The sequence below is a fragment of the Falco peregrinus genome, chromosome 1 (assembly GCF_023634155.1).
Source record: "Falco peregrinus isolate bFalPer1 chromosome 1, bFalPer1.pri, whole genome shotgun sequence".
Classification (NCBI taxonomy): Eukaryota; Metazoa; Chordata; class Aves; order Falconiformes; family Falconidae; genus Falco; species Falco peregrinus.
In genome coordinates this window covers 58,282,572-58,309,356 of record NC_073721.1, presented here as the reverse complement: position 1 = coordinate 58,309,356, position 26,785 = coordinate 58,282,572, and the positions used below count along the sequence as shown (strand labels likewise).

The 26,785-nt window shown below is 47.7% G+C and overlaps 1 protein-coding gene across 5 annotated transcripts in view; it reads left to right on the top strand.

Moving 5' to 3' along the window:
• MAPKBP1 (mitogen-activated protein kinase binding protein 1) overlaps positions 1-26,785 on the top strand; it is a 103,888-nt gene that overhangs the window by 47,161 nt on the left and 29,942 nt on the right. For 4 of the 5 annotated variants that reach the window (XM_055805202.1, XM_055805196.1, XM_055805223.1 and 1 more), the window contains exons 4-18: positions 7,587-7,649; positions 8,250-8,307; positions 11,278-11,448; positions 14,344-14,481; positions 15,313-15,495; positions 16,103-16,120; positions 16,659-16,819; positions 19,005-19,194; positions 20,160-20,306; positions 21,210-21,394; positions 21,504-21,595; positions 21,976-22,101; positions 23,832-23,902; positions 24,354-24,475; positions 25,534-25,609. In XM_055805202.1, the coding sequence (XP_055661177.1) occupies positions 7,587-7,649; positions 8,250-8,307; positions 11,278-11,448; positions 14,344-14,481; positions 15,313-15,495; positions 16,103-16,120; positions 16,659-16,819; positions 19,005-19,194; positions 20,160-20,306; positions 21,210-21,394; positions 21,504-21,595; positions 21,976-22,101; positions 23,832-23,902; positions 24,354-24,475; positions 25,534-25,609 (1,801 nt within the window). The remainder of the gene's footprint in view (positions 1-7,586; positions 7,650-8,249; positions 8,308-11,277; positions 11,449-14,343; positions 14,482-15,312; positions 15,496-16,102; positions 16,121-16,658; positions 16,820-19,004; positions 19,195-20,159; positions 20,307-21,209; positions 21,395-21,503; positions 21,596-21,975; positions 22,102-23,831; positions 23,903-24,353; positions 24,476-25,533; positions 25,610-26,785) is intronic. The other variant, XM_055805208.1, reaches the window with a different exon arrangement.

The following is a 26,785-nucleotide window of genomic DNA, read 5'->3' as shown; positions in this document are numbered from 1 at the left end:
GTTCCTGGTAAAGCTGGCACTTCAGTGGTGTCTCTGCATAAGCAAGGAGAGGCCTGGACCGGTCAGTGTGCGGGCACAATCTCTGTCCTTGTTGGCTCTTGTCACTGTTCTACAGTTGGACTTGATGGTCTTGGTTGGACTTGATCTTCAAGGCCTTTTCCTACTTAGAAGTTAAATGTGATCTATGTGTTGGGTTTTTTGAAGTATTTTGGGTGTCTTTTCAGATCTGTGCATCTGTCCTCTGCTGCCTGCAGCTTGAGCTCAGAGATGCAGCAGGTTGTTGTAAAGATGCAGTCTGGCAGGTGTGAAGGGGCTGCCGAGAGCCAGAGCCGCCACCGGGAGCTGTCGGCCACCCGTGGTGGGAGCGCATTGACCCTGTGCAGGGCAGGGGCTGAGGAGGAGCTTCGTGGGCACCGCTCCTGTCCCCTCACCTGCAGCAGAGCCTGTGCCGGTGGACAGGCACAAACCACACTGTAGCGGATCATGGGGATGGCAGCATCTCGCCAGGTGGTGCAGGGAGCAAGTTGCCTGTTCTTCTGGATGTTGATGTATCACATGGGCACTGGTGGGTTTTCTGCAGGAGTGGTGGGCATTTTGAGGCTGCCGTATTTGGGGATGTAGTATTTGTTCTCTTGTAAGGCTTGCTTTTCCGTCTCAGTCCATTGAAGGTTGAATGGGAAGTGATCTGTCACTGGTGCTCAGCACCTCAGCTGAGGAGAGCGATTGGAATGCTGGCCTGTGGTTGTGCAAAGCCTATGACACTGGGCAGAGAGAGAGAGAGGCTGCTGTGCCGCTTCATCTTGCGTTCCCGTGTACTGGATACATCTGCCCTATCAGTCAATGCAGTGGCTGATGTGTATTCAGTAGGTTGAAGTGGCGGGGGGAACAGAGGCTGGCTGTCCTTGTCCCTTTGGGGATTTTCCCTACAAATCCTCCTTGGCAGTTCTGCCCTGCTTTCGTGTCGACTCAGTTTCCTGTGCTGCTCTCCCTCCTCTCGTGTGCGGGTGCCCACTGGCCTAAGATATCTCTGAATGTCACATTTCTGGAGGCTGGGAAAATAGTCTGGACAAGTGTCTTAAAATCTACCCTGTTCTTCCCTGGGCCTGGGCTTCTGGGGGCAAGATCTTCGGCTTCAGTTTGGCCCGGTTCTTCTTGTGGTTTTTGGAGCAGACCCTGTTCTGTGGTGTGTTTGAGCTCCCTGTCCTGCAGATTTGGGGTGCCACACAGCCTTTTAAACAGAGAAGACATGTCCCTGGTGGGCAATCAGAAATTCCTACACTATTAGCCTAGCATCATAAATATATCATTCACTTTCTTCACAGTGGGTTATCTGTTCGGTATTCATGGCTTTTCATTAGCCTGCATTGGTTTCTGAAGCGTGATTTAGCTGCATGTGTCAGGCTCCCGCCTTCCCAATCTTCTTGGCCATGGGTTGGTGCAGGGAGCTCTGAAGGCTTTTCCGCTCAGGCAGCAACACCTGAATCTTAACCTCTCAACATGCATTTAATTAATATAGCTTGCATGAAAATACCTATTCAGTTACATAGTCAGCGTGCACATCCTCTCTCATCACTGTTAGCCCGCTCCCAGTACTGGCTGTGAATTAAAGAAGCTTTTTGGCAGGAAGAGTTGCCACATAGAAAATTAACACCAGCTTTTGTAGACACTGCTTCACTCTGATCAAGCTTCTCTTGGCAACTGGTGCGGTGTAAAAAAGATTTTGTTCTTATCAATGTCTTTTTTTCTTTTTCATGCATTTAGTGCGTAGGAAGCTATTGCGCTCTCATTTGAATAGCTTTGGGTGGGGGGAAGAGAGTATAAGCCAGAAATTGAGAAATGTACTGTTTTTGAAGGGATGGGACTATTTGCTCTTTTCATTTATTCATGCAGCAGTATGAAAGGATTATATTGTGGGGGAAAAAAAAAAGCCAACGTTTGTTTTTTACATCTTAATGGAGTTTTCTTTCCTTCATACAGCATCCTCTTTATAACATAGGCTGCATGCGTTTAGGAGAGCAGGATTTGACCCAAGGAGGACTCGACCCATGAACTCTGCCTCCAGTCACGTGTCCCACAAGATAGGGCAACGCTGAGCTGAGGGGTAACTTGGAAAGGAATGCTATCGCAGGCTTTTAATTTTCCCAAGCCCCCTGGAGGGGAGTGTGGCCTGGGGAGGAAGGAAAGAGGAAAACTGACTTCTGCAGAAATCTGGTTTTTATTAGTTTGTTAAAGGAGGATGAGGAAGGAGGTGGCTGGGGGAAGACAGCTAAGACTAGAGGGATGCGTGGGGAAAACAGGAGGACGATGAGAAGAGTAAAATGCCCAGGAACTAGGATTTTTGTAAGAGCAGGAGTGAAGCCAGTAGGAGAAGAGGCAAAAGGAAGGGTGGGGGGAGCTGCATGGAGTGACCCACTGCTGCTGACTTAGTGAGTCAGATACTTCATGTAAGTGTGATACTGACGTCCAATTCCTCTCCATTCCTACTCCTATATTTAGCTTAGGAAAATTGCTTCTTTTTCGTATTTTTTTTTCTTCTTGCTGGAGCCAATGGAAACTGCTATGACGCTGCTTTCCTCCGCTCCCCCCCCCCCGCCCCGGGCCTTTGAAACACCACTAGCTTTTTATCTGCATATATGGTGCACAGTTGTGCACATGTAAGGTAGGGCTGTCTTCATGGAGGTTTGGAAAGCTCTGCAAGGAACCTTCCTCCACTTTCTTGTTGGCTGAACCAAATGGGCTCCCTGATGGGGAGGGTTAGGGTTGTCTGCAAAAATCTTTGACATAGTTGTGAGAGTTGATTCTGTCCTTCCCTTGTGTTTGAGATTACCTGAGTGTCCTGCAAGAAAGAGGAGAACTGGAAAAGATTCCACAGCCAAGTTGTTTTTAAAAGCTGCCTGTATGAGGAAGGTGTACTTAAAGTTGTGGGGTGGCATCACAGACCTAGAAATAATACCTTTAAATACGTACGCTGTTGCCAACAGCCTCTGCAGGAATCGGCGTGCAAACAAACAGGACACTTGATCTCAGCCGGCTGATAGATGGTTTGTACAGCAGTAATCCATACAGCAGTGAATAGTTTCTATAAACATCTTGGAAATCAGAACATACTTGTGGATTAAAAAGGTGCTGAGGTCGTCAAGCCTTGCCCACAGCTGCAGAGGAGGGGTAAGGTTTGTGCTGAAACAAGCGTGCTAAAAATGTTGACCTTCTAAACAGCTAGTGTATGCCAGGGTCAGTGTTTCTCTCTGTAGGTCCCATCTGAGGTGCTGTTGGAGCTAGTCTTAGTTTGTATGTTGGCACTAACATTTAAAAAGATGTCTTCGGACAAAGATGGACTGAGACCTTGAATTTGTTTGGAAAGCTTCAATTTGGGAAAGGGGTGGAGCAGGTGGAAGAGGTGACCATTTTAGAGGTGAAGGTTTGAAGTACCTTGCTTTGTACATCCACAGTTGGAAGCTAGGAGCAAGCAGATGAGTGCTTTCTTTTCTTGCGTTCTTTCCATCCCGCTGGCTGTAAAATACGGAACGCAGCCTTATAAAGGAGCAGACAAAGGTGGAGGATGGAGAGATGGGTGTATGCAATTAATTTTCCATGGTAATTATTTTTATTATTTTAACTGCTGTAAGATTAAAGCCAGCATAAACGGAAAGGAGTAGGTACTCTGAGTCTCCTGAGGGCTTGGTAGCCTTACTGGACTTGGAGGCAGTGTGGAGCAGGTGGGTCAGTGATCTGACCGTTCAGTGTCTCCATTCCCTGTATTTTGCTAGCCTGATTTCCTTGGCTGAAACGGAGCTCGCCCAGAGTACTCGTGGGCTCTGAGCCACCTTGTTTGGGAACTGCTGCAGGTTCTGCTGGAGAATGACTTGCCAGCTGCGTGGTGGGGAGGAGCTCCTCTGGGGCTGAGCTGTGAGTGTCTGAGCAGGCAGCTGAGGCTGCCCTGAATCACAGAATTGTTTAGGTTAGAAAACACCTTTAGGACCATCGAGTCCCACCATTAACCCAGCATTGCCACACCCACCACTAAACCATGTCCCAAAGTGCCACGTCTACACGTCTTTTAAATGCCTCCAGGGATGGGGACTCCACCACTTCCCTGGGCAGCCTGTTCCAATGCTTGACAACCCTTTCTGTGAAGACTTTTTTCCCTGATACCTAACCTAAACCTCCCCGGGTGCAACTTGAGGCTGTTTTCTGAACGCTCAGAAGAGACTGAAGTGCTAGAAGTGGTTCCTTTCTGCTCGTTGAGGAGATGCGCTCTCTAGGATGGAGTGGGCTGAGTGTCTTCCCACGCTTGAGAGGGAGCCGATTTTCAGAGTTGAGTGCTCCTGACTCGCGGAGCAGTATGTGTGTCCCGCTGTAAGTTTGGTGGTTTGTGGCCTGCCAGCTTGCTGAATAAAGTGTCCCTGGAGTTGGCTGGAGCCTTTGTTGCCCTTGTGTATGGCAGACAGGAGAGCGATGGTAGACAATTGGCATGGGACAACATAGCAGCAGGGTGGCTTTTGTTGAGTAGCGGCTAATTTAAGAAGGCAAGTTTAGAAGACTAGTTTATCCTGGCTAAATGACTTTATTGGCAGAGAAGTTCATAACCAATTAGCAAGTTACGTTGCTTATTAGCCTAGAACTCAACAATGTACAGTCTTGTTTCACTGAGTCTGAGTTAAGTTTACCTTTTCGTGGCATGAATCAGTGCTCGCTGACCGGTAAGGAGATACTGGGACTTATTTCTCCCTGCCTCCAGATAGCGTTTATTAATTATGGGTCAAGCTCAGTGAATTGAGCATAGGGTTGTCTTAAGACAAAGTTAAAATACCTGGCTGCTCTGGCACTAGAAGCCGCGTGGCTCATGGAGCGGTTTGCTGATTTGCCTTGCTGTGTGAGTGGGGTGGCTCTTGCCTTCACCGTGGGCTCTGGCCTTGGCCAAGGGCTGTGAAGCAGGGGGGAAGCCCACGGGCAGACAGCCTGTGCTGGAGTGCCACTGAGCTGAAATTCATGCTAGTAAGTAGCCAAGGGCTCCGCCGTGCAGGTTAATAACGGCAGAGCCCTGGACCTTTGCGGTTCGCTATGCTACTATTCTAGGAAATGGTATGTTTGCTTGCCTGGTTTTAAGACCATGGTTTGTATTTTGCATCTTTCCTGTGTTTTTTAGACTCTGTTCGGTTCTCTGAAGTCCTGTTTTGCTGCAGAGTTCCTCACAATAAAACAAAAACTTAAATGTAAGAGCTGTATAGGGAAGTCTTTGCCAAGATTTCATGTCTTTCCTTTATTCTTTCAGGGTTTTTTGAAGCTTATTTTGAGCACAATTCATCCCTGTCATAACTCAGCAGGATTTTGGTCCATTACCCCTATCCAACTCCATATAATGGGGCTTTGCTTTGCTTTTCTGATTAGCTGGGGGCTTGGGATTAGATAGGAAGTTAGCAGATGTGAAAATCTATTTCATATCTTGTGATTTGCGAGGCTTAACCTCCCCTGACTTGTTAATGGATCACAAACCACCTGCTTCTTTACATTAATCCCTCAGAAATATATAGCATAGCTTTGACTTGAAACTTTCCAGATTGGTTCCCCAGGGTAAAAAGCACAGAAGGATTGGTCCTGGTCTGAAGAAACTGCTTATTTACACTTTCCCTGCTCTCTAACCACAGCTGTCTGCTTTGTCTATCAATTGGTGCCTTTGTTGCCGTGGCTTTCAGGGTAGGGCACAAGTGGAGAAGGGCAGGTGGGACGGCACGGGTGGAGAGGAGTGGAGCAGTGTAAGGGTGTGCGTGGGGGCATATCTTGGGAATGGTTGGTGCTTTGGAGGTTAAAGCTTCGGTACCCTCTGAGGGCGTCTGCTTTGAGCTAGCGATGTTAATGGAGCGTGACAGCTTTGGCCAAGGACTCTGAGCTCAAGGTCTCGGTGCGTTGGGTCCTCCTTTCTGCTCCCTTGTGCTTTTCAGATTTAACACCGCTTCTGGCAGGGTAGCCCACTCAGACCAAGGGAAGGGTCAGCTGCCTGGACTAGGTGAAGAGATGCTGGACGCATCGCAGGTGCTGGTCAGCCCTGAGCTGTGCCTGCAGCACCGCTAGCCCTGCCAGCTGCTGGGGACGCGGAGAGGGGCCTGGAATGACGTGGCTCTTGCCCTCGGCAGCATGGTGCCAAGGTGTGCTTAGTCCTGTGCATGAGTGTGCAGCTTGCAGTGTTGGGGAGGTCTGTATCTGTAGGTGAGGTGCAGCAGTAGGTTTGGGTGATGCCAAAAAGCTTTTGCCTTTCTGGTTGGCTGCTTCAGGCCAGCTCCTCCACTTCGCAGTCCCGTGTGTTTCTCCCCCTGCCTGACGGCCGCAGCCTGGCACACATTGCAGGTGAGCCCCAGCGCGACGGTGCCGCCAGTGCAGCCCCAGCGTGGCGAGGGCGGCTGGCACCGGAGCAGGGGCACCCTGCAGTGCTCCAAAGCGCTGCAGCGGAGAGGAGCTGGGACCCTGCGCACTCTGGCAGCCAGTGCTAGCAGAGGGACGAGCGAAACCCACAGTTTCTGTTTTAGAGGTGAAGTGGGAGATAGGACCCAAGGTCATCAGAGCAATTACTGTTCTGTCTCCTTATTCTCTCAACAGTTTAGGGACGGGGTGGTAAGCACCATGTGTTTTCTTTTACTAGTCGCTACTGCTCTCTGCTATGAGACGAATGCTGTAATGTGAGAAATGAAAAATTGTGTGGGGAGTGGAGAGGGCTCTGTACCTGGGACTGCCCCAGCCTGGTTGTGATGGGCTGAGACCCCGAGGCAGTGTGCTATGGGCAAGGTTCGTGGGGAAGTGGGGCCTCTGCTCCTTCCCTCATCTCCCAGTCAGCAACTGTTTTGCTCTCAATGGAGGTGATTATGTTGCTTACCAGCAGTTTACTACTACTTGCTTTTGCAGTTCATCTTGCTGAAAGATTTCTGAGAGGCCCCTGAGCAAGTTGTTTATTCAGATACATCCCTTGGGTTGGTGGTTTTTGGCATCCTATGTCTCTTTTCTCACGTCCAGCCACTTCTTGTGCTATGCTCAACAGTTTCTGTCCTATCTAGTGTTATGGCCAGGCACAGGAATTTAGCCCCTCTACCTCCCCTTCTTGCCTGCGCGCGCCCCCCCCCCCCCCCCCCCCCCCCCGCCCTTTCTGAAAGGGATTTTCTGAAATGATCCCCTCTTTTTTTCTTCCTGACCTTCTTATTCTGTTCTAGACATGCTGGTTTGGTGCCCAGTACATAGGGCCACTTTTATGGCAGGGAATGTAATCCACTGGGGCTGTTGCACAAACTTTCATGGTTAACCTTTTAGTCTGGCTTGAGCAATCGAAGAGTCAGGCCTCCCAGATGCTGGAAAGGTAATTATTTATGATACTAGCATATGGCACTCCTGAACACAGGAGAGACTTGTGATTCCCCTCTGGGCTGCTCTTTTTCTTTGTGATTTCTGGTTAACCTTGGCTCAGTCTTTGAGATATGGGGGATGAAACAGCTTTTTGGGACTGCTTTTGCTCTGCTCTGCTCTGCTAGCAAGGGTAGCTCTTTGGTTTTCTTTATACACATCATTGTGTCAACTCTTTTTGTTCTTCTGTTTCCCCCATCTAGGTGTGTTGTTGTGCTGTTCAACCCTAGAAAAAATAAGCAACACCACATTCTAAACAGTTCCAGGTGAGTGAAGCTTTAAGCTGGGCTTGCTTTCTGTGGGAGGTGAATTCAAGGTTTTTTCGGCTGGAGTGAAATGCTGGAGGTGTCACTGCTCCAGGCTAAATCCCCTCAGTGAGAGCTGCCCTGGGGAGAGGCTGCCTGCTGTTTGACTGCAGCTCCTTCTAACTTGAGCTGAAATTGCTGACGAGGTGCCACCTCATAAACATTGTGGTCCCGTGAGGAGCTGCTGACAGGCATGACATGGAGGAGATCTTATGAGAACTCTGTAATATCTGATTTTTTTTTTCTTCCCTCCACTGAAGACTTATGATCTCATTATTGAAGCCAGGACTGGGATGTGGTCCTGCATCTGGAATAAAGGCACAAAGAGGATGAGTCTTGACTTTTGGAGCTTTTCTGGTGCTGTAGGCGTGCTGCTTGGGACTTGGGGAGCAGGGAATCCCCATGGCCCGTGTTAGACCTCCAGCAAAGCCAAACCATTGTGTCAGGCTTTGTGTGATTTTAGCCTCTTTCCAGTTTGTCCCAACCTACTCCCCAGTCATGACATATTGAAATGAAATCACGTGTTGGAAATGTTTCTCAGTGTCATTTTCTCTGTTTTAGGAAAACAATTACAGCACTTTCTTTCTCTCCGGATGGAAAATATTTGGTTACAGGAGAGGTAAGTGGGAGAGGAGAGAGGGCATACCTGTTGTCTGTTGTATTTTGAAGCAAGACAGAGGGTGTTTGAAGAAACGAGCCAGTGAGGTGCCTTGGCACAGGCAAATCTATTTCAGTGTTGCATCTCTGAGTGGACCTGCTGGGTTATGGGTGGCTCTGAGTGCTCCTGCTGGCAGAGTGGAAATAAGTGGAGTGATACACAGCGTGGCTCTGCTCTAGCGTCAGTGAGTGGACCTTATTCTTGGTCTGAGTTTAACATCCCTTTAGGATTTCAGGAAGTAACTGGAGCCAGTAAGAGTGTCGTGGAAAAAGTGAAAAGTGCATGTGGAATGGAGCTTTAGGAATAGTGACAGAAGACACTGGTGCCTGTGGTTTGGCATTGTTGTTTGGCTGGGGGCAGCAATTGCTCTTTCCAAGGGTGCCCGAGGGGGAGCATGAGGATAAGTGCACTGTGAGTCTGTTCTGCATTAGAAGTTCAAGACGGGGGCTGTGTCCTGAGGCTGGAATCGCCGGATGTTAGAAATCACAGAAATGCTGACTGTCCCCGATACGGCTGAGCTAGCTCAGTTTGCTCTTGTGTGTGATCAATGGTAATGTACCACTAGGCTCTGTGCCTCTCAGATGTGGGGAGGGTCCGCGTGTGGAACAGGTCCCCTCCTGAGCCTCAGCCACAGAGAAGCGTGTCGCAGCCCTGTGTCAGAGCTGTCAAGGCGGAGGCTGTTCGCCCCATGATGGCAGGATGGCAGCTGGCATGTCACCGGGTGGCTCCCAAGCTGGGCCTGACTCCTGCATGGATCTGGCCAAGGACAGAAACAACAGTGTTCTGGGGTGGAGGCTACCTTGACACGGAAAAAATCAGCACAAATTTTCCATTAGAGCATCAGGATTGTTGTTGTTATTAACTTTCTAGGGAAACCATGAGGGGTTTTAGCTGTAATTTGTTTTAATGCCTCTTTACACTCTGGAAGCCTTAATGTAATAAATTCCCTTTTATATTAAAATCATAAAATATAATTATTATTTTTTCTTCCTGTTGTTCAGTTCTGATGCCTTCTTTTATTATATTTTTTAAAATCTCTAGTGCTCTATTCTTTTCATGTGAGGTAGGAAATGTGGCAAAAAATGAGGTGGGTTTTTTTTCTTACTAACAACTCTGATTTTTCTGTTTGAAACTTAATTGGCATAAATGGCAAATTCGGGTGTGTTTTTTTTTTTTTTTAAAAAAAAAAAAGCCTTTCCAGTTATACTTGAAAGGGGCTTTTTCTTGCCTTGTTGCAAAACGTGTCTCCTCTTGCCCTGTTGTAAAACCATTTCTTTTTTGGGTATCCTCCCACGTGTCTGAGATTTGAGTTATTACATAGTGTAGTAGTGTCCCCTGCTGGTGTCAACAGTCTTATTTTAGTGCAACCTCTGTCCCATAGGGAAATGCTCTCTTAGTTTTTGTCAAGCTCACTTTTAGCAGTCTTCTGCTAATTCTGTGTAGTTACACCTGAGTTTTCTGCATGGCTGGCTTTTCCGGAAGGAGAGCATAGAGGTTAGTCCTTGGACGCTATACATAATACATGTCTCTTATGCATTTCAAATCCAGAAGAATATTTTTTTTTTTCTCCTGTTCTTCTTTATCCCCATGGAGGCATAGATTCCTCATCCATGGGGATTGCGCAGAGCTCACTTCTGGTAAGCGTTTCTTAAATAAGGAAATAAAAATTCAGTTTGTTACGGTCTTGGGGTGTATGCTAGGATGCTGGGAAATACCTTTATATATATATATATGTATATACGCACATATGTATGTATGTGTTTAAGTACAGCAATTGCTTTGAAGAGCAGCTGATACAGCTCATTGTAACATCTTGCCAGCCACCTTGAGACCTGAGCTCTGCCTTGCAGGAGGGAGGACTGCACCAACTGCGGTAAAATCTGACCACGGCATTTTTCCAGGCCACAAGCAGTTACCTGGCAAAGCTTTTGAGCAAGACAATTAAAACTGTTACAGTTCTGAATTTTTAAAGCTTTGAACTTCTCCTCGTGATCAGACTTGTGTCTCCCACACAATCAAATGACATGCTTAAAGCTGATCAGAAAGGGTACCGTTTTGCCATGTTGCCATGGATATGTTATCTTGCAAGCTACTGTTTTGACAGACTTCAATGAGAAATCATGAGCAGGCTCTTGAGTAGGATTTGCCCATCAGGCACATTTTTGGCCAGCATTTCAGCTCATCTTGTGCACCTGGTTTTATTTTGGTTTAATAAAAACCAATGAAACAAAAGAATAGAATCGTCTGGCAAAAGGTGCTGCTGAATTGGCATTTCTGAGGTCTGTGGCCTTCTGTTTCTCTGGAGAACAAGCATAAAACCAGAGGCTCTGTTCCCTCGGCACCATCTTCTCTGACACTGCCCATAGTCTTTCAGGCAGCATCGGTGTGTTCCCTTTGTGACAGAAGTGATGCTGCTAGCCTCCCAGAGGCCTCCCTCCACTGGTGTGTGATAGTTATGGCAACAGTCAGGTCATGGTTTTGCATGGCATGACCTGGCCTGAGATCTCGGATGTCCACGTTGTGTTAGGAGCAGAGGATGTGAGGGCCTTCTAGTTCGCCAAGATGTGATCTATTATCTGTATTGTCTTATCATAGTCCTTTTTGTGAGCTGAGAGTTTCCGTTGCAAAGATCAGGGATGTGCATCAAAAGTATTGTTGTAGTCTCTGGCTGTTTTGTGAGTAGTGTAAGAAAAGGATTAAAGCAGGAGAGATGGTATTAATTCTTCCAGGCACCTGCTGAAATGCATATGCTCCTTAGGTTGTCAGTCTCAAGCTGAGCTTCAAAGAATCGAAGGAACCTCTAAACCCAGTGCAAATGCGCCATCTAGACATCTTTTTCCAAGGCCCCCCCGCCCCTTTACGTGCTCGGCTGTGTCAGAACTGACCTCGGGGGTTACATTTCCTGTTCTCTGTCTCCTCTCGCCCCCCCAGAGCGGGCACATGCCAGCAGTTCGCGTCTGGGATGTGGCTGAGCGAACCCAGGTGGCTGAGCTGCAGGAGCACAAGTACGGCGTGGCCTGTGTGGCCTTCTCCCCCAGCTCCAAGTACATTGTTTCGGTGGGCTACCAGCATGACATGATTGTCAATGTGTGGGCATGGAAGGTAAGTGCTCCTGGAGGTAGGGTGAACCCTGAGGTGCTACTAAATTTAAAAAAGCAGGTAGTCTGACTGCAAATTACTTCATCTTGCTTTCTGCTTTATTTAAAAATTCTGTTGTTTGTTTTTTGACATTCATAGACACAGACAAGTTTGGACATGGAGAGAGCTATGGTCCCTTAGGGAAGGTCTGAGTCACTTCAGTGAAGGGATGTTCTTTATACCTGGGGACATGTGACATCTTGCTGTCCAGCCAGAGAAGCCTGGACCATGAAACCTTGTCAAAGCCTTATGCTCCTTCAGAAGCTTATTAAAAACTAATTTATGAGGTGGTTGAGGAAGGAAGCTCTCATCAGCCAGGGATTTCTTTTGTGGTTTAGTGGATGCTCTTGGCTTGTTTTGTTTTTGTTGTGCCAGGGGTTGTGGTACTTGGATCCCATCCGTGATGGCTGAGAAGGGGAACATTGAGAAATCACAGTGTGTGAAAGCCAGTGGAGGTCACACTGTCTGCCACTGTGTTGGGGCAGCACTCTGTGGAAACAAAGCCCGTGTCATATCCTTTAGAAAACATTTAAGTGTGTGCTCTTTGTATATAAGAAAGGAAAAATTCATTGTCAGCAGGCTTGGAGTCTTCCGCATCAATAAATACTAAGCACTTATTCAGCCCCTGCTACCTCTTCAGGTGCTGTAACCCTCCCTAAAAGAGATGCGGCTTAAAAAAAACTTAAGTCCATCTGTGAAATCTCATGGGATCATAGAGTGGTTTGAGTTGGAAGGGACCTTAAAGACCACCTAGCTGCCACCCCCTGCCACGGGCAGGGTCACCTTCCACCAGCCAGGGTTGTCCCCAGCCCCGTCTAGACACTGCCAGGGATGGGGCACCCACAGCTGCTCTGGGCAACCTCTGCCAGTGCCTCATCGCCCTCACAGTGAAGAGTTTCTTCCTCCTATCTGATCTAAATCTGCTCTCTTTCAGTTTAAAACCATTGTCACTTGTCCTGTCACTACGCTCCCTGATAAGAGTCCCTCCCCATCCTTCCTGTAGACCCGCTTTAAGTACCGGAAGGCTGCTGTAAGGTCTCCCCGGCGCCTTCTCTTTTCTTGCAGCTTGTAAGTCTGTGCTCATTTAGTATGTTACTCTCTTCATCATGTTTCCGGTGTTGTAAGTTAAGATCTCGCTGTTAGTTCTTTCCTGCATGAGCTGAAGCTTGACCTTGCTATTTTTTCATCTAGCTGAACTGTGTAGTCATAATACATGTGTATGTCCATGTTGGAAACTGAGTGCTCAGCCTGTGGTTCTTTCTAGTGATGCAAACGAAAGTAGTAACTTGGAGGTGGTCATAATGCATGGCATCTGTGGGACAGTACTAGTAGCTTTGTTTTCCCTTGCTTATGCAGGTTTTTCTGTTCACTGTGATCCTGTTTATAGTTACGTCCATGAGAGCTTGTGAGGTGAGGACTATCGCACCCTTCTGCGCTGAAGAACACGCACTTTAAGCATATGCTCCAGGCTGTGACTATGGGGGGGTCCAGCTAGACTTTATTTTGCAGGCTGGGCACCAAAACTAGAGGGGTTTTACCTGACCAAAGCCAAAGAAGAATAAGAGACCAAGATGTGAACACAGACCTCCTGAAGGACTTCCCTGTACTTCTAACCACAACCCTTCTTCTGTCTGCTGCTTTGATTTCCCTGTTTTTCCTGGCTGGGAGACTTACGTAGTCATTTGATTGTGATGGAAAAGAAAACCCCTGTTGTCTGTAGGGTCTCCTTGCTTCCCTAAAGAAAGGCCACAGCAATGATCCAGATGTGGAGGTCTGCAAGGGTCCTAAGCCTTTCTGTGTGCGCTGTCTTGAAAGAAGTTATGTTAATGTCTGTCCCCCTTGCTTTTTCCCCAGTCTGGATTGGGGGTCCCTCCATGGTCATGGTGCAGCAGCCTAGACTCCTCTGTTGCTGGTTTCTTCAGTTCTGTCAGCACACAGCCCGGTGGGCCCTTGGTTTGTGTGCTGAGGGCATTGCATTGGGAAGACCGGGAGCAGCCGAGTCCCTAGAAGGAAGGGTAAAAGAAAAGAGCGAGAATAAAAAGTGGCACGCTGCTGTCGATTGTGTGCTACGTGGTTGAAACCCCCCAGCAGGCTGAGGGGAAAACTTACTCTCACTTCTACCGATCCCTGGGGAAAGGCAGGGGGAGGAAAACTGAGCGTTGGTGTTGTGGACAGGGAGCTCCTGCCATCTGACTGTTCTACCTGGGCAGCATCTGTTCTTGTTTTTGGTCCCTCCCGTGTTCTTCCTCCTTTCCCAAACTCTTTGATGTTTTGAGGTGCACATTTGAGGCGTAGCAGATTTGGCTTTGTCCCTTCCAATACAGGCATGGTCTTTTTCTGTTTTGAGTCTTTCAGTAAAGCACCATGTCTTTAAAAAGAAGAGAGAATTTATGGAGGAACTGGTACCGTTTTCCCTGTGGAAAATACCTGTTCCCTATCTTGAGTGCCTTGCCCTTACTGCTGCCGGGAGGCTGGGAGAGCTCTTCCTCATGCTGGCTTACATCTGCTTTTGCTGTTTAGAAATGGAAATGGCTTTGCTCTGAGCTCCTGGTGACTGTGAAACCAATGTGTTTGTCATGGCTCAGACAGTAAGTTCCTGCAGGCGCTAGTGCCTGCTGGTTTGTTCTCGATCCCAGTCAATGTGGAAGTGGAGCTGAATGTAAATGTGAATTGTACTATCTGCCAGATCAGTGCTCCCAGCTGATGCTGGGGAGGTTGCATTCAGGGGTGAACGAAAAATAGTTTGAGCCTCGTCTTTTCCCTGCTGCGGTGCTTGTACTGGATATATGCCTGCAATTGAAATAAGTTCCTTTGCTTCTGAACAAAGAAATTAAGCTATCTAAACGATTATGTTTCCAGAAAAACATTGTAGTGGCAGCCAACAAAGTCTCAAGTAAAGTGACAGCTGTGTCATTCTCGGAGGACTGCAGTTACTTTGTCACTGCTGGAAATCGACACGTCAAGTTCTGGTACCTGGATGACAGCAAAACCTCCAAGGTGAGAGAAGGTGCATCAAGGCCAAGCTGTGGGCAGATATTTCCATCTTGCAGCAGGGTGGATTTTGCCCCAGTGAGCTGTGGGAAGTGGGAACCCTTTGATTTTGCTGGGATCCAAGTTTAGCCCTCCACCCCAGGCTCTTGAGTCTCAGTCTCATGGGCTGGTAGCACCAAACGGCACCAAAAGCTTGTCTTACCCTGCACTAAGGTAGGGGCATGGCTCCTGGGGTTGTATAGCAGCATGCTGCTTCTTTAGTAGTCACATGTACTGAAGGATCAAAAAAACCTAGAGAAGAGCTGCAGTCACTGAACTCCTTGGAGCGCAGAGGTGGGAGAGCTGTTTGATGCTGGTATGAGCATCTCAAAAGGTCGTCAGTGTTACTTTGAAGTGTCAACTGACATTTTTAAACTTTTTAGCTGTTCTGTTCTTCTCCAGGGGACAGGATCCACATATGATAATTTTAATGTGTGCTTGTGAGCAGGTGTTCCTACTTCATGCTTGGACGCTGCTTTGGCGCTTGGTATAAATCACAGATTGGCCATGGAAAGGTTGTTCTTCCAGTGATTGATCTGCTCTCTCTGGGTCATACGTTTGGATGCACAGTTTCGGTGGCATTGATAGTGTTCTGTTCTACTCACGTGCTAATACTGATGGTCCCAGTACACTATGCAGCCAGTGGGTCTGCAGCAAGTAAAACATGTCCCTGCCTCTCCTTGTAGGCTGTTTGCAGTTCTCTTTCTTTGAGGTGCTTCAGCACTCAAGGCTTGATGTCCTAAAAAATGTCTGTCTGCCTGGAGTGCCTTACTCTAACAAACTGTTTTTTGTTGGTAGGTCAATGCCACAGTCCCCTTGCTAGGTCGCTCGGGATTGCTTGGAGAACTGAGGAACAACTTCTTTGCGGACGTGGCTTGTGGAAGGGGCAAAAAAGCTGACAGCACCTTCTGTATCACATCCTCAGGCCTGCTCTGTGAATTCAATGAAAAAAGGCTGCTAGACAAGTGGGTGGAGCTGAGGGTGAGTGTTACGTTCTCCTGTCCTGCAGTATTTGTGCCTGTTGAAGCAGAGCAGGAGCAACAAATAATAAGGGTTTTGGAGCGCAAGCTGGACGCCAGCAGTGAAAATCATTGGGCCTCTGCCACTCTGTGATTTAACCTGGAAGGACAGGTAAAAATAGCATTGCTTCTTGGCAGAGGGGTTGTATTAATCGCTGAGGCTCTTTCATTCTCAAGCCTCACTGTTACAGCTACTGCTCTTCTGGCAAAGCAATGTCCTCATGCAGCTTTGGCAACCCCCGCGTTGTCCCTCCTGGATTGGCCTGGACAAATAGGGGTTTTAGAAGGATTCTGATTTCTGCCCACTCTGCAGTGTCATATTTGGCTTATGCATCTCAAACACAGGTTCCCAAGGCTGGTTTGGCTATTCTAAACCACCAGCTTGGCCCATAGTTGGAATTTGATCATGTTTATTTTCCTTTCAATTGAATGTAAGGTGCCCACTTGAAAGGATTCAGCGTATTAAAATCAAGGTAAAAAAATCTTTCCATGCTTTCACTCAAGTGAAATGCCTCTTCTTTTCTTTCCTTTCCTTTCATCCCTAATATCTGCCTTTTACTCTCGCTCAGAATACAGACAGCTTCACAGTAAGTTGGAAAAAAGTTTTGCATTGAACTCATCTCCTTATCACCACACTCCATTTTGTACCATTTTCTGCCATTTGTACAGATCCCAATGGGAGGGGAAGAAAATCCATTTATTTTTTTTCCTTATCGCCTTGTGAGAGGTAATGTATTGGCATGCTAGTGGAGGGTGAGGTGCTGCTTGCCTGCCAGTGGTGTTGAATGTCACAGAGGAACAAAAAAACATTTTTGCATCTTTGAGTAAGGCTCAGCTGGAGCAAATATGTAGCTCTGCTGACGTCCTACCACAGTGGGTGGCAGAGGAGGTGGGCTTTTTCCTTAACCACTTGGAATCTGCAGTGGACCTTGGCTGGGAAGTTCCTCGGAAAGGAAAAATGGATTTTTAAACTTTTTCTTACTCCCAGGGCTCGACTTCACTTCAGCTCTTCTGATCATGACTCCTTTGTCTGTCAGTTTGCTGTTCTCCCTGTTGTGTGTCCGGTGACCTTTGAAGCGAGAGCGCATTGCTTATTCGCCTTCTTGTCTGCTGTGTCCTCCTCAGACCACTGTGGCAAACTGCATCTCTGTGAATCAGGACTACGTCTTCTGTGGCTGTGCTGACGGCACCGTGCGGATTTTTAACCCTCTGAACCTTCACTTTGTCACCACGCTGCCAAAGCCGCACTTCCTGGGGACAGACATCGCGAGTGTCACCGAGGCCAGGTACCGTGGAGAGGGTGGAAGGGAGCAAGGCAGGCTTGTGGGGTTTAGAACTCATCCTTGGACCTTTGTCATCTGGAGTGTGCTCTTCCCATGGATTTACACTGGCAGCCTGTTGCAGAGCTGCGTGGCCGCAGCCTTGCCTTGTGCAGCTGGGCTACAGCCCAGAGCTGGTGGCTGCACTGCACAGCACGTCTCGCCCCTCATCTCCCTGGGCTTGCTCAGGTCTGGGGGCTTTTGTCGTTAGTTGCTACGAGCAAGCGGGCAGAGGGCACAGGATGCTGTGGCACACTTCAGTCATCCCTGTACCCTGGCACATCCTTTGCTTATCACTGGTAAGGGTTGAAGACTCTCCTCCGTACCACTATAATGACATTGCTAAGAGATGCCCAGGCTCCCACAGGGCATTTCTTCGAAGTCTCCCTTGCAATCTTTTACAGACCTAAATCTGCTATTGTCTGTAGTTTTTCCTCTCCCTCAATCTTGTGCCTTCTTGTCTTGATTTCCTACCTTGTTTCAGTATCTTCTGCCTTGGCCCTCTATTTCTCACCACCTGAGGTGGGTGATGTGATTTCTGTACAGTTCTATCTGCTAGCTTGTGGAGGCTTATGCTAGCGAGAACCCTTCCTGTGTGGCTGTTTGCCAGTCCTGATTGGAGCCTTTCCCAGTCGTCTTCCGTTGCTCTCTTTCACTTCTGTCACTAGTGGGGAAAGAAATCCAAAGGTGTGTGAATCCATCAGCCATCATTCCACTGCATATATGGAGTGCCCACATCTACAGATACATACTCCTTTGGGGGTTTGGTTGTTTGTCTTTCTTTTCCCCTTGTATCTCAACAGGTTTTCTCTAAACTCTTCTTGGGAATTTGAGGTAAAGGTTCAAACAGTGCACTGTGTAGTTCTTCTCCAGAAGAGGGGAGCTGGAAGAGGAACTCTCTTGATTTAAAACATTACTGGTTTCTGGTAGTGCTGAAGTCAAGCAGTTTTGTGTATGGACCTCTTAAAAATACTCCCTGCTGCTGTCACGCATCAGTCAAGCAGAAATATTCATGTGATTCTTAAACATGCATTTCTAGTGCTGATTACAATCTTAACAATTTTCTTTTAATTGCTTCCAAAGAAGCTTGAGAATACAGGACGATTCATACTCCCATGCATGCCAGAAGCTCTCTGTGGGATGCCACTTGCCTGCAGTGAACTGCCTACAACTATATCAATGACGACTTGATTTTTTGATAGGACCTGGCCTGCATTCTTCTAGCCCTCAAAGCTTTGCACTTGCAGAAGCAGGGCTCCCATTGTCTGGTGTGCTATGTCCACTTTGGCCCTTACCCCTGCACCTCCATCAGTCCTTCTAAATTACCTGCTTTCAACACCCTGGTGTTCTAGCTATAATTGCCTTATCGATATCATTACAGCATTGTGGCATAACTGTGTTCACCTCAGGTCAAGAGAGCAGCTCCTTTACATGCATGGCAGGAGGACTTAACAGAGACTTACTTCTTCCCTGGAGAGGAGATACAGGGTTTGCATGGCGTGATCATGGTCTGACCTGGGGAAAGAGGTGTTCCCTTGTTCTGCAGAATTCCTCTGCTTTTAAGTTTGCATCAGAGAGCTTGCCTGTCTAGCAAGGACTGTGCCCATCCGCAGTTGCCCATCTTGGGAGCAGCATCAAGCTGGCCTGTGTGGGGCAGGGGTGGAAGGGAGTCATGCCAGAGAAGTGGCCGCTGAAATGGATTGTTCCTTTGTCCCTTGTGCTGGTGCTGCAGGACTGCCCTTCCTGCAATCGGTAAACGAAATACAGTACCCACCAAAAGATGATCCTCCCGCTCCCCTTTGTTTTGAGATTGACTTGGATTTTGCTACCTGGTTATGCAGGGGTAAATGGTGATGATCTCCAGGGATGATCAAGTGTCCCATCTGGTTGTTCTTCAGGGAAAGCCTGCCACCTGCCTGTGGTGAACCCTTGAGCTGAATAGCAAAGAGAATGACGTTTGCCATGGGACTTTCAGGCTTCTTTTGGGACTCTGGTTGTTCAAGAGATGAGTCTTCCCAGCCAGTGACTCTCTCTACTGATACATGCCACAGAGCTAGTGCCCTGTAGGGAATCTGAGCTCTCATGCTTTACCTCCTTGCTCTGACCCCAAGAGAGCACAAGTTAACTGGGCTGTTGTTCTCTCTTTGTGCAGTCGTCTTTTCTCTGGTGTGGCTGATGCAAAGTATCCAGACACGATTGCCTTGACATTTGACGCCACCAACCAGTGGCTTTCCTGTGTATACAATGACCACAGCCTGTATGTGTGGGATGTCAAAGACCCGAAGAAAGTAGGCAAGGTGTACTCCGCTTTGTACCACTCTTCCTGCGTGTGGAACATTGAGGTATGTTGTCTGCAGACAAGTGTTGGATTGTGAGTTGCAGCTGAGGAAGTCATCCGAAGAGCTGCTAAACTTGAATGCAAACACTTACTGCAGAGAGAAAGAATTGACTCAGGCTTCCTCCTGTGGTTAGTGTGGTTGCTGCGGGGCTTGGGTTGGAGCTGGGAACAGTTCTCTGGCTGCACTTGCAGTGGCTGACGAAGTGTGTTAGATGCAGTGTGTTGCTGGGAACAAAATGTCTTACCATTAAAGGGTGAGAGGTGGGAAGAGGAGCAGAACTGGGCAAAGCTGAATGTAGGGGCTCCCAAAAGATTGGTTTAGGTCTGTGGTGAGCAAGTGCTCCACAGTCAAAGGAATAAAACAAGTGGTAAGATTTCAACTTGGATCCTTCTTAACCTGTTTACCAGGACATCTGGAATTAGCCTCTCAAATGGCTGTCATCTTCCAGTCTGACTAGTTGACTTTCCCTCGGAGGGATGCAAAGGTTGTATAGGAAACAGTGTAATTGTTAATAAGTTGAAATATGTCCAACAGTGGTCAGGAAAGGGGGAAGTGGAAAGAAAGTGGGAAGAGGTTGAGGACTCTTCTTGTAATTATTTGTTAATTACACATCACCCGTTTCTTCTGGATTATATATCAACAGTAGAGATGAAAGTTGAAAACAGTGCAAGGTTGTTGCGTGGTCTTTGAGGTGCTCTTTGAACTATTAGAAACAAAGGGTGCTGACTTGTTGCGCACTACTTAAGGGGATGTTATGCATTCAGGGAAGCACAGTGAGCATTTGTTTGAAGTGGATATGAAGCTCTGGTCTGCAAACAGGTTTTCATTAGGAGAATGGGCTGGCTCCTGCCTTTACACAGCAGAGAGGACAGTCCTTTTATCTCATTCTGTTTTGAAACTTGCTAGCAGTGTCTAGGAAGCCAGGTGCCAGGCAGCCTTACTCAGGGGTTGATTTTACCTGCCCTTAGATGTATCCGGAGGTGAAGGACAACAATCAGTCGTGCCTTCCCCCTGGTTCCTTCATCACCTGCTCCTCTGACAACACCATTCGTCTGTGGAACACTGAAAGCTCCAACATTCATGGCACAGCCCTGCACCGCAACATCCTCAGCAATGTAAGATCCTCAGTTTTGATCACCTCCTTGCCCCTGCTCTTCCTCATGCACAGGTATTCCCAAGTTAAGGCCCAAACTTCTTTGGATCTCTTAAGTCAACACAAGCTTCTCTGTAAACAGAGCACAAGTCTGGTATGAACCTGAAGAAATATGAAAGGAGTATCAGGTGGAAAGACAGTTTGTCTGAAATGGTCCTGGGAACTACTGCTTTTTCCATAAACGGCCCAAGGATTTGCCAAGCTTAGTGTCTTCCAAAATGGTTCATATTGTCCAGGAAAGCTGTTGCTCTTTCTCCATCTCTGTAATGTGTAAGCACTTTAAGTTTTGTTTGGAAAAAGTGTATTAAATGAGGCAGAGGTTTGGGAGAACTGAATGAGAAACTTCTTACACTCTCTTCATGTATGTAAGAGTGTACACTGAACAGTGGTTCCTTAGAGATGTTTTCTTCCATTCTCAGTTGTGTTGGAAGATCCATGGGCACAGCAGCCCTGACCTGCCCCTTCTCAGCAATCTGCTATGTGGAAAAAAGCCTCCTGCTTTTTCTGCCCCTGCTTGAGAGGCATGGGCTGACTTGGATGATCCCTCGAAGTCTATCTGATCCCTGCTGTGTCCCCTACTACTTTGTAATCACTAGTACCAGAGCTTGTCTGTTGTGCGGGAGATGCTGTTAGTGTCTAGCTTGAAGGGAAATCTTTTGCAAAGGATGATCATGAGACACAGTTGTGAAACTTTCATCCTACAGTATGAAGGGGCTGAGTGCTTGATCCTAGCTAAAAGAGCCCATCAATTACAGCATTACTGCCAGTGAAATGTATGTGTTGGCCAGGAGCCCAGTTTCTAAGGCAGATGCTCACTTCAATATTTTGTAGCTGGTTAGTATTTGTGCGTGTATTGTATTCCCAGGACTTGATGAAAATCATCTATGTAGATGACAACACTCAGGTACTTCTGGACACTGATTACAACTCAGCAGGAAGCGCAGACAAAGCTGATGCACAAGTGATGGATACAAAGGTGGGAATACGCACTGTCTGTGTCAGTCCCAGCGGGGAGCACCTGGCCTCAGGGGACAGGATAGGCACTCTCAGGTAATCCCATAGAGCTTCTGGTGCAGACTGCGGGCTGGGCAGGCGTGAGAATCAAAACCAGGCCTTGCTAATTATTAATAAACGTACTGAAATCAGTGTTGTGTCTTAGGATATATGAATTGCAGTCTCTGAGGGAAATGCTGAAGGTGGAAGCCCATGACTCTGAGATCCTATGTCTGGAGTACTCCAAACCTGACACAGGTGAATGCAGTGGAGCTTCTTCCCTTTTGCTTATGAATGTAGTGTTGAACAAGTCAGAATGTCCAGCCTTTGTATGTCAATACTTTGTGGTGAGCTGCTCCGGCATTTCAGAGCAGGCTTGTAGCATTGGACCAGTAGAGCCAGCCTTCAAAAAAGGCTTCTTTCTCATACTTTTCCTTGGAATATTAGAGGTTGAGATTGAAACTACTTCTGTTATTATAGTGCGAAATCCAGGGGTGTTCCTTTCTGTCCATTCATGTAGTTAGCTGCAGTATAATGTTTTTGTCCCTGGGATGACTTGAGAATCTGTTTTAAAATAGTGACTGAAGAGCAGATGACTTTTTAGTAATGGTCTTGCACTCTTTTTAACTTCCTGCCAGGCTTAAAGCTCTTAGCCTCAGCCAGTCGGGATAGATTGATTCATGTTCTGGATGCTGGAAAGGACTACAGCCTGCAGCAGACCCTGGATGAACATTCTTCTTCTATCACTGCTGTGAAGTTTGCAGGTAGAGAATCATGGCCTCCCTCCAAAGCTGGATTTGAGCACTGCTCTTTCCCCACTGTGCCTGTCAAGTAATTTTAACTGCTTAAATGCCGGGATACGCCAGGCTGAAGCTGCAGCTGCTTTTTTGTCATCTTCTGTAGCTGCAGTCTTAACAGAAGGTGGTATTTGGCGATACTCACCGCCTTTTCCCTTTTGCTTTTTTCTCCTTTCCTTCTTCCCCACTCAAAAAACCTCTCCTGATTGAAGCCCTCAACATGTCTTTGGGAAGCTGTTTTCTGTAATGATTTAGTCCCTTTAGCTGATGTCAGATGGCTATACGCTGTTCTTGGTGAGGAGAACTGTGGAACAGTCATCCTCCAAAACAAGTCCCCAAACCCATAAAAAATGTTTTGGGATTAACTAGTCACAAATAAATTTGTCATTGCAAACTGGTGTAAGACTTTGCATTCACATAACGGAGCACATTGCATCCCCGGCCCTCGGTCACTGCTGGTGGTCAGACGTCAGCGCAGTGTGTTGTGCTGTTGTTGGAGAGCAACAGGAGTTGGCCGCTCTGCAGGGGGAACCAGTAGCTGCGGGTGGCAGGAGGGCAGAAAGAGGTAGTGGCATCACTGGTGATGGGGAAGTCCCGCAGTGTGTGGATGCGGTGGGACAGATCAAGGCCAGTGACAGTAACTAGACCCAGCCGGTAGTCCTGATCACCAGCCAAACCCACAGTGGTAAGGCAGGTCAGCAAGTCAAGGTCAGGATCAGTCTGGAGACAGCGAGCAGTGTCAGCCACAGTTTGGTGCCTGACAGGCAAGCCCATGGCAGCGAGGCAGGTTCAAGTTGGGAACCTGAGTCCATGGGTCAAGGTCAGGATTTGGATCAGCGGGGTACGTGGCCAGGCACAGGTGTGGCTGCAGCGCTGCTGTGCTGTAGCTCAAGTTGGTCTTCAAGGATGAGAACCTCAGCTTGAAAGTAGCTCCCAAGTGAAAAGACCTGGCTGCAGCTTCATAGCAGAGGCTCTATGAAGCCACTGTGAGGCTTTTTCAAGTTATCTTCTCAAGGAGCTCCAAGGCCAGCAAAAGTTCCTCTTGGCAGGTGTCTCTGTTGGTGACCTGGCCTGGAACGCCGCCAGCCCAGCTCCTAGGAGGGAGCTGCACTCGGGGCCCGCCAGCAAAGCCTTTGTGCTGCTCTGGGAGCGAAGCGTGGTTGTGCTCGAAGTGGGTGCTGTTCAACTGGGCTCCGGGGGTACTGGATCCCTTTTCATTATGTGGGGCTGTATCAGGTGTTGCTTTGCTGAAGGAGCGTGTTGGGTACAAAAGAACGCTAAGGGGAGAGGGGAAGCTCGACCCTGCAGTAAGGAAGGGCAGCGAGAAACATGTGACTGAGGACTGGAAAGTGCCTATTGCCCGTTTTCAGCTCATACGGAGTGTGAACTTGTCACACTGCTGCAGAGTGCTGTGGCACGTAGGGAATAAGCACGTGAGCATGCTGTTGAGGGAGAAGACAGTTATACCCTAATCTGTTGTTGTAAAGCCTCTCCACTAATGCCTTGTGCACTCGGAGCATTAACAAATGCTGTCCCAGAGAAGGGGCTGGTGTTTCACTGCAGCACCCTGCTGCTTAGGCAAGAGTCAGTCTTAGCTAATCAGGACTGGAATAAATGAGCAGTGGTATAAATGAAACTTTTCCTGCACCTTGCGTCTGTGTTTATCTTCTGATCGGCTCCTGCTTTTTTTGTTCCAGCCAATGATGGCAAAGTGCGAATGATAAGCTGTGGGGCAGACAAGAGCATCTACTTCCGTACTGCGCAGAAGGTAAGCTTATTAAAGCTTTTTTGTGTGCTTTTTAAAAAATAATCTCTCCACAAAGGAAGCACTTTAAAGAGTGATAGCAGTTTTGTCTGAGCTTGTTGCTGTTTCAGCCTCAGTGTCTCCCACTGACTCAATGCAAGAGATTACATTCAGAGAACCAGTTCTGTGAAGCGTGCGGCTGCTCCCATCCTGACCTCTTGCAGCTAGATGCAAAGCAGAGAACCGTTAGGATATCTGCTTTGCTTTTGCTGCCAGGGCTGTTGTGAGGAGTCGTGTAAGACTGTGGGCTGGAGGGAGGAATTCATTGTGCCTCCAGTCCCAGGGGCTCCCAGCAGACCCGGTTAGTGGGAAGGGCTGGTTTGTGCTGCCTGTGTGAGAAGACTCGTCCGTGTTTAGAAGTGTTTGGTAATGGGTTAACTACTTGATTTTGACACAGTCTTTACCCACTGCTTAGACAGGAGAAGGGGTTCAGTTTACCCGAACACATCACATTGTTAGGAAGACCACTCTGTATGACATGGATGTAGACCCCAGCTGGAAGTACGCAGCCATTGGATGCCAGGATCGTAACATCAGGTTAGTTTACTTCTTGCCTTAAAATTATTTTTACAGTTATAAATGAGTTGGCTAAGGCAGCCCCATCCCCATCATTGTTCCTCTAAGTTCTTTGACACAGCATTTTCAGACAGATCTGAGGCCACACCTCACACTGTGAGGTTGAACTCTGCCTTTCCCTTCGCTGATAAAAGGCTGTGGATACATGCAAGTGCCCATGGGACTCTGGGCTTCTCCCTGGGTGGCTCTGCAGAGCTCAGCCTTTCTATTGGGAGAGCAAGTGTGCCTGCCTTGGCACCTCATTGATGTGTGGGGCAAGAACTGCTGTGCTGTGGTAATTTTTGCTTTCAAAGATACGTCCAGTGAGAAGCTGTGAGGTCCTGTAGGAGCTTAAAATGGAGCTAGTTGTGACTGTCTTTGGACAAGTGGAATCCATTCTCTGCTTCCTTTCTATCCATTTCTTGAATCTGTCTACTTCTACCTTCAAAGCAAAGGAGACTCTCTGTAGTTGTGTGTCGTCTCCTGTTATATCTGGGTGAGAGTTTTGGTCCTACGTAAATACCACTGCTGAATGTGATTTGGTTTTGTATTTTACTGTAAATAAAAGGTTTTGCTCTCTTAACCCTTTCCTTCGGTATGAAGGAGTCACAGGTATTTTTGTAGCAGGGAGGACTGACTGAAGCATATTAAGAGCCGTGCCCACTACGTAACTGTTAGGCATTACAAGGCATGGCAAGGTTTTCTCCTTCCCATTTGATCTCTCCTTTGGTGCCGTGATGCTATACTTGTTTTCAATTATCAGCTTGAGAATTAAGCCTCAATTGTAATTCAGTTAATCTGCTTGATAACATGTCATCCAGTCTTGGGCTTCTACGTTACTGTCAGGGCTGTTTGTTGAACCATGTAAATGGTCGGTGGTTATAGTTCATAGAGATCATTTCTCCACTTCCTGTGGCTTGGCCACGTCCCCGTGTCTCACGTGGAATGAGGGACAGAAAGAGGAAGGGACCCTGGTGATAAGAGACACAGAGCAGTACCTGGGCAAAATGAACAATGTTGTCCTATGTTGTACCCCTCAGGGTTTTCAACATCAGCAGTGGGAAGCAGAAGAAGCTTTACAAGGGATCCCAAGGTGAAGATGGCACTCTCATCAAGGTAGGCTGTTTCCCTGTTTCCCCAGCTCTTCTGAATGCAGCTCAGGGCTAAGAAAATGAAATACAAATCTGAATACATAACTTTTTTTAATTATTTTTTTTTTTTCCCCTCTTGCTCGGTACTTTGTCCCTTATCCTGCTGCTGCTTCCTCCTCCCTCCATCCTTCGGGGCTGATAAGGTATTTGGTTCCGTCATGCTAAAACAGGAAAAAAGTCAATGCTGAAGCTGACACGTGACTTCCCTCCCTGTCCTGTTTCTGAAGTGAGGCACAGGCCCATGCTGTAGAAGCTAGTAGAACTGAAACAGTATCAGTCAGGAGAGGATTTAGTCCACTCACTTTAATACTTTCCTTTCTGCTCCAGAGAGCTCATTGTGGCTTTTTTGACTGTTTTTGTTACAGTCTTTAAGGTGGAGTTGCCTGTTGATCAGTGTTTGAGAAATCTGTGATTTTCAGAGGGCAAATACATGTGAAACCGTTTGAGTTGATGAAATTAAGTAGCTTCTGCCCTGAAGAGCCTGTACTCTTTGGGTGTTGGAGTGCTGGCCAAGCCTGGTACTGCTTAGAGAGGTTCTGTTCATGTTTCACACCTGCTGAGGGCATCCTGGCCCTGGGGGAGGGGAGCATGCCTGCTTCTGCCACGGTCCGGGCTTGCCCTGGTGAACCAGGTGTCTTCAAGATTCAGCATTAAGAGTGATGCCAGCACGTTGGGATGTGGAAGAAATGCATTCTTGTCTTTAAAGGGGGAAGACCAATTGACACAACCAAAATATCTCTCAAGTTGCCAAACAAGCTTCTTCATTGTATTTGTTTTCACTGATAATTTTTCTACTTTTTAAACCAAATATTTCTGTTCAGCTGCACAGGCTGGCAGTATTATTATTAAGGGCTGGAAGGCATGTCCTGTGAGGAGCGGCTGCGCACTCTGGGCTTGTCTGGTTTGGAGAGAAGGATGCTGAGGGACGACCCCACTACTCTCTGCAGCTTCCTGGGGAGGGGACGTGGAGAGGGAGGTGCTGAGCTCCTCTCCCTGGTACCCAGGGACAGGATGCCTGGGGAGGGATCAAAGCTGCGCCAGGGGAGGTTTAGACTGGCCATGAGGAAGCACTTCTTTACCGAGAGGGTGGTCAGGCCCTGGAACAGGCCTCCTGGAGAGGCGGACGATGCCCCAAGCCTGT